Raw genomic sequence first — 10,126 nt, 5'->3', positions numbered from 1 at the left:
CCTGGCAACGGTCGGCGTCCCTTCCTAGATACGGCTCTCTGGACCTCCGAGCCGCCTGGTGGAGTCGGTAGGTTACCCAGGCCGCGGGATTGCGGGGCAGGGGTACCTCGGTGAGGTGCCCAGGGCGAGTGCACTGGGAGGAGGCCTCCTTCCCCGCCTAGGGCCCATTACTGCCTACCAGTCTGGGTGGCCCGAACAGCCTTGGCCAGGGCGGAGACGGGGTGGGAGTGGGGGGTATCACTTCGTCAACAGCCTTGCAGTTAAGCCCTGTGCTAACCAGATCGGGTTGGTTTTGTGTGTGTGTATGTAGGGGGACACCTGCATGCTGAGACTGTAGGGGACAACCAAGATTCTGGTCCTTCAGCCACCAATCAGTCTTCTTATCCAGCTCCTCACAGAGATCAAGTTTATTCTTCCCTTTAGCCACCCCATTCATTAATTCCCTGGTTCAAACCATCCTTCAGCAAATGCTTTCTGGGTACCCACTGTGTGCCAGATCTGTGCCAGCTCCATGCTAGGATCTCATCTCACAGAGATCAGGGTTACTTGGAAATTCCTGCTCAGCTAGCCAGGGAGAGAGAGGTAACTCCAGATGTTCCCCGGAGCCAGGAGCCTCAGGCAGCTGTGAGAACAGAGAGCCCAACTGCATCGGGTGAATTCTTCAAAGGATAGAGAGAACCCCAAGCCTGAGAGTCATTACTGTCCATGGCACTGTTTACCCATCTCCCCACAGGGGCCGAGACTTCCAGAACTCCTGAAGTTGGGCCGGGGATTTAGCTCAGTGGTTTCGCCGCCGGCTGTGCAAGCTCAAAGACCTGAGTTCGATCCCCGGTACCAAAACAAAAAACAAACAAAAACTCCTGAAGTCACAAATCCATTCACCAAATGAGGGTTTACGCATGGCATCCTGGGATGGGAGAGACAAAGGTTCAGGCTCCTCTTTGAATCGGAGATGGGCAGCTTAGAGGCTCTCCTGTGCAGGCCCTCCTCCTGCCAGGCATCCACTCTTCGGAATCTCAGGGCTTCTTGGTGCACAGTTTGAAAACCACTGCTGCCATGCTAAGAATATGGACTTTAGGGGTCAACCAGAGGGAAGACCTCAAGTTGTGTTCTGATTCTGCCATTTGTTTGCAAGTTTCTTGACTTCTCTGGACCTGAGTTTCCTTGTCTCTTAAACTGATGATCACATCAGTACGGGTTGCACCAATGAATACCCCTGGTTGCCTGTGTGCATTCTGCCACGTGCTGGGCAAGTGGTTACATGGGATTGAAAGTCAGTGAATCCAAACTGAAGCATCCTTTCACTCAAGCCAATAGGGTTCCTGGCTCATGTGAGTGAGGAGCAAAAAGAATTTAGGTTCCACTTTCAGCTGTGCCTCTCACTGGCTGTGTGACCTTGGGCAGGTCACTTAACCTTCGTTTTGCCCCTCCGAGAAATGAGGATAGTCTTATTTTCCACCTCAGAAATCTAAATGAGATGACATGTAAAATAAGTCTAAGGCCCGAATAGCATTCACCATCTTGCCATCTCAATGGCCGGTTCCCACCACACTGGGGGAGAGGGGTGTGCCCAGGTTGCCAACAGCAGAGTCCTTGCCCACCTGCTGCCATGTCCTCCTCTCTGCCAGTCACACTTAACTTCCGAGCAGAGGCTGCTGGGATCCATGGAGCTGTGAGTGGAGGCAGAGGTCTGTCTGATATAGTTCCTACCCACACTGGCCAGGCACAGGTGCCCAGAGTTGGGGCAGGGCTGGAAGGGAGCTGTTGTGAAGGGCAGGGAGGTAGAGGGGAGACAAGATGCCCAATTTGCAGCCCACTCTCCCACCCTTTTTTGGGACATGTCTCAATGCATTCCCCTCACCAACCCACTCAGGGAAACAGCTCACAGAGGGACAGGTAAATCCACCTGTCACAGACTCCTTAGTTTCCTGGACATATATGCACCTGCTGTCTCTGAACACCAAAGGCCAGGCGTGTTTAAGCCCATTTGCAAGCTGATGGAAAAAACGCTCTCCTATGAGCTGGGACCTTGGCCTCTCCAGACCTGCTCTGTTTGATTATTTTGATCAAAGATGTAACAGACCTCTGTGGGTTTGCAGCATGCTGGAGCTGGCCCTCAAGGGGTCCTCTGCCCTTTACAGTGCTCTGAAAAGGGCTGGTGACTGTCAGGCGGGTGTGGGCCAGATTCAGCATTATCTTCAGCCCCTAGCCTGGAAGGGAGCTGGCCCGGGAGGGAGTTCAGGGAACAGAGTTTCTGGTAGGGGAGCCTGGCACAGCTGACCAGGGGCTGCTGTTCTCCATCCCTCCAGGGACCTGCCAACTTACTGCCCTCTTCTTAGAAGTGGGCTCAGCTGCTACAGGCTGCTTCCATGCTTGTAGGCAGCTGTGCTTCAGCCTGGCCTGGCTGCCCACCCCATTCTCCAGGGCAGTGTAGGCGGGAGCCTATGCTGCAGGATATCCAGGGCCAACACGAGCCAGTCCCATTCAGGGGCTGTGATGGAGAATGGTGGAGCAAAAGAATGCCCAGCAAGGCACTGACCTATACTATGAGATCCTGCCTGCCCTGTCCCAGGGTGCAGAGGGAATGGGAAAATGAGAGGGGGTGGGGAGTAGGGCATGCTGGGTTGGGCCCCTTAACCTTTCCTTAAGATGTTTTCTCTTTCTGTCTTTGAGATTTTTATTGAGATAACTGAAGACTTGCTTTTTAGTTTTTTGCACTAGCCTTAGATGAAAACCCTCTTCCCCATATCTTTGTCCAATTTCTTGTAACGGTCTCCTGCCCAAGGATTTGCCCTGGTAATACATTCTGGGGTAGCCAAAAGCAACAGCTGGCAATGAGTTGGCAAGAAAACCTGCAAACCCTTGTCCTCCAGGTGGTGGATTTGCATGAAGCTCCGAGGCATCTGACTCTCTCTGCAAAGACAGGAAGCTGTGCCCTCCCTGAGATAGGTGACCCCAGAGCCAGGGTGACTGGATGCTGTTTATTGCTGCAGGGGGCACCGATAGCCAATGGAGAGCCAGAATTGGGATCTCACTGGGGAGACCATTTAGCCCTCTGGCTCCTACATAGTGGGAGGTAGGGGACATTGATAGGGGAGGCTAAGTGTGGCCTGGTGCTCACAGGTGCTGATGAGCCACACAGGGGAGGGCAGGCCAGTAAGTAGGACTGGGCCAGGTGTCCTGGGGCCACTTCTATCTGAAAGTCATTTGGGGAAATTGATGGGTGAATGAGCTCCGAGTCTCTCTCCTCCTCTCCCCCTGCTGAGGAGTCCGGCCTTGCTCTCTACAGTGAAGGAAAGGGGTGGGCAGCTGCAGGGTGCACTGGGGTGAAGGCATCTGCCGAGCTTTACCTCACTCAGCTTACTCCCCCAGGTAGCATCCCGGGTGGACCCACTGCTTCCTGGCTTCCCCTTCCAGGGGACTCTCCTGGCTCTGTGTGTCTGTCCGAATTAGGAGACCACTCCACTCCCTCTTTTCCCTTCTGTTTGTGTGCCATGGCCTGGGGCTCGGAGCGGGGAGACAGTCTAGGCATCCATGTGTCAGGTGCCCCTGGGGACCAAGTCGGAGGCTACTGAGAACCCAGTGGCACTGGTGTCTTCTCCCAGGAGCTGAGGCTGGGGCATCTCCCTGAGACGCAGCATGGAGCAGCAGAACAGAGAAGGCTGCAGCCGGGGCAGGACTCCGCAGCCCCCGAAGTGCAGTGGTGCTCCAGCAGGTCAATGGTGCCACCCAGGAAGGAGTCTTAGAGGCCTAGAGCATAGCCTGGAGCAGACTCCAGATTACAGGTTGAGGAATCCTCCTCCAGGTGCTGACTTGTGGCTCCCACCTTCATCCCCACCTCTGGCCCTATCTACGCCCTCCGATGCGGGGCGGCTCAGGAAGTCAGGCCTGGCAGGCACTGAGAAGAAGTACCCACTGCTGAAGCAGCGAGGGTTCTACTCTGACATCCTCAGCCCCGGAGCCTCGGACCAACTTGGGGTTAGTATGGCAGCTGTCCCTGGAGGCCAAGCTTGAGCCTGCCCTACGGATTCCATTTACCCATCTTCCCATTTTTCTGCCTGTTACTCCCTCTGTCCATCTAGCTGTCTATCCACACATCTGTTCATCTGTCACACATCCTCTTACACACTGCTCATCTTGCCGTCCGTCTATATTTTTGACCGCCATCTGGCTGGCCATCCATCTGTCCATTTACAGCTCATTCCTGAGCTCCTGCTGTGTGCCAGGCTCGGGTCTGAGAACTGAGGCACGGCAAGGATGACGCGTCCACGTCCCCATCACATGGGCCAATGGCTCAGGTTAGGGAGGGCTCTGTGGGTGAGATGGCATCCTACGGAAATCTGGGGGATGAGTACGCATTTGCTGGGTAAGGTGGGGCCTGGGACAGTGTCCGGGGTAGGGGAACTGCAGGTGTGGCAGGTGAAGGGGAGAGATAAGGGATGAGGCTCGAGGGCAGGGGAAGATGGGGAAGGAATGGCTAGGAGAGAGTTCGCAGAGCCCTTTGGGTTCCAGGCAGGCTTAAGGAGGTTCTAAGGCAGGAGAAGGGGCCAAGAAAGACGGGCCAAGGACCCCCAGATACCCAGCCCACTGAGGGTTCCACAGTGGCCCTTGAGAGGGGCTCCACACCGGGGACACCTGCTGACCTTACAGTGCCTGACTTGTGGCTCAGCCAGCCGGGAGTGACAGTGGGAGTGCTGTCACTGAGGAGAACAGCTGTGCTGCACCGGGACGGGAAGGGCCCGGTGTGTCCCAGGCGGTCATGGCCCTTGAACCAAGCTGCATGTGAGGCTACACGGTTCTGCCTCACCCCATGCTTCTAGGATGCTCCCTGACTGCCCTAGGATGTGTCCGTACACTTAGGGATTTGGGGTTTCATTTCAGAACGTGTGTTGTGGTCCCAGCGTGAACCAGAACTTCTTGCGGCAGGCTGACCTCGACAAGTTCACTCCAAAAGGTCAGTGCCCAGCAGAGCAGGTGCCTGGGCCCTGGTGGGCATTTAGAAGGAGCAGAGCCTCTCGCCTCAAGGAAATGGTCTCTTCCTGGTGAGAGTCCCAGCCTCCTCAAGGGTAAAATGAGGGGCTGGGCTCATGGAAAGTGCTTTGTCATTACCCTGCTCAGAGCGGTGGCAAGGGCCCCACGCTGGTTTGGAGCAGCTGAGGACCAGAGCTACAGTTCTGTCTGCCCAGCCGGGCCCCATAGGACATTTATACATGGGTTTTCTGCTCCCCTGGAATGTAGGCTTGAGGGAGACCAGCACTGTCTGAGCTGTTCCCTGCTGGGGCCCAGCACCTGGAGCAGGGATTAGGTGTGCATGAGACCTTTGGTGAAGGAAAAAGGAAACTGTCCTCTCGGACTCTGTGCTGAGGCTTGCAGGACAACTGGGAGTCAGGACTGGGACGGGGCTGCAGGGTGTGGGGCAGACCCGTGATGGAGAGGATGTGGGGAGGAATTGGGCAGGATCCCTCCCACCTGGCTGCCTTTGATTGCCTCCTCTAGCAGGCAGAGCACCCCTTCCCTCAGGCACAGATGCCTCCTGGCCCCAGCTTTCTGCCCTCATGTCCACCCCAGGAAAGGCCTACCTCAGATTCGTCTCGTCAGAGCTCTCAGTCTTATGGGTCTTATGGGTCTGTGACCCTACTCTGCTGGCATGGAAAACATCACAAGTGTGGACATTTGTACACTTATCTGAGGATCTGGCTTATTCTCAATAGTCCTAAGAGGGCTGGGGATTTAGCCCAGTGGTTCCGTCACCTGCCTCACAAGCGCAAGGATCTGAGTTCGTTCCCGGTACCAAAAAACAAAAAACAAAACAAAACAAAAAAAAATATCATAAGTATCTATGCCCTGGGAAAGGGTTATAAACCTTAGATCTCAGGCCCATGGGGCACTGGAACAGTGCTCCTACCATCCGTGTGAGGAATCGGGCTTGTGGGTAGCCAGTAGCTCAGTGGCCCCACTGCCATGGGCGAAAAAAGGCCCCCTGCAGGGCACAGGGCAGTGTCAGTGAGGCCATGGCATCCAGTGACAGAGTCCATTTTGCTGCCCAAGGGCTAAATGGAGGGCTGCAGAGGCTCAGGGTTGGAGGCCAGGCTCAGCCCTCTTTGCCATGGCTCCTTGCTGGACCCTTCCCTGAGTGGGTCCTGGGAGTGGAATGGTGTTGTAGACCCACAGGCTGAAGAGCAGGAGATTAGCAGTCTGAAAGCTGCCTTCGTGGCCGGGTGCTGCAGCCCTGCCATGACAGTGAGCTTGACTGAGAGCAGGAGGCCTCTGCCAAGCCTCAGGCACAGCCTAAGCCCAGAAAATGGAGGCTTCTGTAGGGCCCCGAGGGTACCCTCCAGGCGGGTCTCCCTGTGATGCGAACACCTCCTGATCCCAAAGAGGTAACAAGGCTCAAGAAGGGGGTCGCCATAGTCTCCCAGGGCTCTTGGACTCTTCGGACACCTTGTCCACCAGGAGAATCGCTGGAGGGCGTCCTGGACTCCGCCAGGCCCCAGGAAAGGTGGCCCATCTCCTTCCAAGGTGTATTCCCACCCACATGGTCTCCGTTAACCCGGGACTTCGCTCCACTGTGCACCCCGTGTTCCAGGAGACCCTCAGTCCCGACAGGCTGGGATAGTTGATTGCATTACCTGTGGATCTTTCCTCACCGCCTCCCTTCCCCCAGATCTTGAATGGAAGCCTCCGTCTGCCAGAGTAGGGGCAGCCATTTGGTGACTTGAGGGTCCCACAGAAGCACTCTTCCTTCCAGTATATAGCATGCTTCAAGCCCAGAACTGTTCCCAGAGAATGAATGGCACCCCAGCTCTCATATGCTAGAGATGGGGTGGGAGGAGGATGCCAGGGACCCATCCCACTGTACCTTCCTGTCTAGTTGTAACCCTCACCCATAGTTTAACTCAGCACCTGGCCTGAGCAGTGGACCCTAGTGTGGGGACCAAGAGTGGCTTTAAGGGAATGGTCAAGCGCTGGCTCCAGACAGGGGGAGTGGGGCCTAAACAGACCTTCTGGAGGTCCTGCCGCTCCAGGCTGGCCCCACACAGGCAGCTGTTCACTCATCTGTCTTCTCCCCAGCAGTGCCCCATCACAGGCCAGCTCTAAGCTTCCCAAGCTGCCTGCTGCTGCCTGGTGATTTGTCTTACTGGATAATTGGGCTGGGGGAGTCGTTAGGCCCCTGCCTGGCTCCCACAGCGCCTGCCTCTACCTCTGCCTCCACCTGCAGTTGGAAGCTTCGTGATTCCCGAGGACTTTGAGGAGCGCATGGAACAGCAGTGCATCGGGTCCACCACGCAGCTGCTCTCGAAGACAGACTTCCCACCACAGGCCGATGAGCCCAAAGTGCACGTGCCCTTCCAGGTGCTGCCTGGCCAGCGGCCCCGCAAGGTCGAGATTGAGAGGTACAGCTGGAGGGGATGGGGGGCTCGTCCTCCCTACGTGGGGCGAGGGCTGCCAGACCAGCAGGTGACAGTCCCCACAACAGAGTGTGCACAGCCATTGAGACCAAGTCTTCTTTCTACCCTTAATGGGGAAAAAATCTCTTCAGATTAAGATTTCTTAATGGGGAAAAGTGGCTTTCCTTGCTGTGGAATCGGGGAGGGTGGCATTTAGGGTGGGAGAAGGGCAATTGGAGCTGAGAACTCTAACCACTGCCACTGTCCCGCTTCCCTGAGAAGTCCCAGAGGGGCAGAGAGCCCCAGAGGGCCCCTGGGCCACACTCCTTCCACAGGCCCTGGGCCCTCACTGAGCCACCTCACCTGAGTGGAGCTGCTCTGAGAACCCGCCCCTGCCTTGGCCAGGAGAAAGCGGCAGTACCTGAGCCTGGACATCGAGCAGCTGCTGGCCGGGGAGGGCATCGACTCCAACAAGCTCATGCCCAGGCACCCAGACCCCCAGAACCCTCAAACCATCGAGCAGGGCTGTGACCCGCTCTTCCCCATCTACCTTCCCCTGAAGGTGAGGTGACCGGGCTTCCACGGATGGCCAGTGATAGAGGGGTGCAGGATCCTGGCGGAGGCTCCTAGGCTGAAGTGGGGGGCACAGTCCCAAGGACGCTGGCTCTCTGTCCTCCGGGAGCCGGGCAGCCTGTGTGCCTTACCTCTCTCCAGGACTGAGAAACAGCCTGGCCGGCCCAGGGAGCAGTGTACAGGACGCCCTGACCAGGGCCTGCCCGGGGTGGGGAGCTGTTTATGGGCTTCCTGAAATGGGCAACCAGGGATGGTGGAGGTCATCAGAGCCCAAACGGGGAAGCTGAGTCTGAGGAGGAGAAACAGGGAGCTCTGGCTCTGGCTTTTATTCACTTCCACCTCCCTTTCTGTCTGTGCCCCTGAGTTTCTTGCCCGTTGGTCTCTGGGGAGGCAGAGCTGACTCCAGATACACATCACCCTGCCAAGGGCTACCTCCTGGTGGGATGCTCAGGAACTCCCAGAGCCACCTTTTCCTTGGGCAGGAGTTGCTGGCTGCTCCAGGACAGTGAGAGAGTTCACATCCTGCTCCTCTGCCTGGCCCTTGGGAGGCTTAGAGACAGGGATCCGGGGTTCCCCTCCTTCAGACCCTGTGGAGCCCTGGGAGTGGCAGGGAGGGATTCGGTTCGCACCCGTCCTCCACCCTTTGGCACACTCAGCTCTACCTGGACCCTGGGAGAACTGCTGCCTCCAGCCCACCTTTTGCACAGGTTTTTGACAATGAGGAATTTGACTGCCGTACTCCCAGTGAGTGGATCAACATGGGCTTGGAGCCAGGGTTTCAGAACAGGAAACCTGTCCCTGGAAAAGCTCTCCTGCCCACGGATGACTTCCTGGGGCACGGTAAGCAGGGAGCCATGGGAGATCAGGAACCCTTTGAGGCCGCTCAGCTAGGGTACAAGCCAAGGAGCTGGTCGCACAGAAGCAGGGCACGCAAGGACCAAGGATGACATATGTAGTATAACTAGGCGCTGTGAAGGTCACAAAAGTTTCTAGGGCAGAGGTGATATCTTAGGCAAAGATACTTCTCCAAGAAGAAGCCACTTGAACACAGAACAAACCAGGAATGAGGATGAGTGAGGAACGTTCCAGGAAAAGGGCACAGCCAATACACAGGCCCTGAAGCAGGAGCAAGCTCAGGAGTCGAAGGGTTTGGGAGATGTTCAGAGTAACTGGCGAGGAGGGAATGACAGGGCAGTGGCTGGAGAAGGGCTTCTGGGGAGGGCTTCGCCTTGGTTTGGGGCACCTTGAAGGTGCCCGGCTCATCCATGACACCATCCTGACAGGTCTCAACAACTTTATTGTTTGCTTGGATCTTTTGACTTGTGTCTCTCTCTACCTTGGTGGGGTCCTGTGGAGAGACCTGGTCCTTTTGGATCCACCTGTGGCCAGGTGTTCCTCAGAGGCCAGCTCAGCTGGAAGGAAGCAGAAGCAGAACTCTGTCCTGGTGGGAGAGAAGCTAGTCAAGTGGCCTCTGAGATCAATCCCACCATCTGCCGCTGCACTCGGAGGTCCTTCCCTACTCCTATGGCTGGGAGCACTGGTGGGGTGTCCCCTCTTGTTTTAGAGGACCCCAAGAGTCAGAAGCTGAAGTACAAATGGTGCAAGGTTGGCGTCCTAGATTATGACGAAGAGAAGAAGCTATACCTGGTACACAAGACAGATAAGAGAGGCCTGGTGCGAGACCAGATGGGGAAGCCCATCCTAAATGGAGGGGTCACCGCCAAAGGTACAAGCTCTGCTTCAGCCCCAGGCAGCCCCCCAGGTTGAGCCCAGCCTGGCCTGTAACTGAGGTCAACCCCACCAAGGGCACTGCCAGCTGAAGTCCACTTTGCTCGGTTTGATCTGTGGCTGTCTGTCCCATGACCAGTGAAAACAGAGGACTAGTGGCTCAGAGACCCCAGGAAGGGCAAGTGGCCGTTATTTGGCATGTCACCTCTGAGCCACTGGCAGTGTAGCATGATGTTGAAAGCAGCCCGAGGCCCATGAGTTAGCGGTGGGCCACCTCCGTATAACACCGAGTCTGAGCTCTGCTCCTTCTTACAGTTTACAAAGCACTTCCACATTCTTCCCTGACACCTTGTTGGGTGGGCAGGGCAGGGAGTACCCTTATTCCCACTCTATACCTTCAACAGGGGGCCAGACAAGGGAAATCACTTGCTCAAGGC

General features: G+C 56.4%; 1 protein-coding gene across 6 annotated transcripts in view; it reads left to right on the top strand.

The window, feature by feature from the left end:
* Positions 1-10,126, top strand: part of Dnah1 (dynein axonemal heavy chain 1) — a 63,106-nt gene continuing 52,980 nt past the window's right edge. For 5 of the 6 annotated variants that reach the window (XR_002389193.2, XM_021243999.2, XM_087182451.1 and 2 more), the window contains exons 1-7: positions 1-67; positions 3,606-3,978; positions 4,882-4,954; positions 7,220-7,394; positions 7,794-7,950; positions 8,669-8,801; positions 9,526-9,687. Coding sequence is in view for 5 of the 6 variants with exons in the window: in XM_021243999.2 (XP_021099658.2) it covers positions 3,640-3,978; positions 4,882-4,954; positions 7,220-7,394; positions 7,794-7,950; positions 8,669-8,801; positions 9,526-9,687 (1,039 nt within the window). In the remaining variant the exon portion in view is untranslated. The remainder of the gene's footprint in view (positions 68-3,605; positions 3,979-4,881; positions 4,955-7,219; positions 7,395-7,793; positions 7,951-8,668; positions 8,802-9,525; positions 9,688-10,126) is intronic. The other variant, XM_004864454.3, reaches the window with a different exon arrangement.

The sequence above is a fragment of the Heterocephalus glaber genome, unplaced genomic scaffold (genome assembly GCF_053883595.1).
Source record: "Heterocephalus glaber isolate CG9 unplaced genomic scaffold, H.glaber_assembly_v1.0 deba00001472, whole genome shotgun sequence".
Lineage (NCBI taxonomy): Eukaryota > Metazoa > Chordata > Mammalia > Rodentia > Bathyergidae > Heterocephalus > Heterocephalus glaber.
This window is presented reverse-complemented; position numbering and strand designations above follow the sequence as displayed.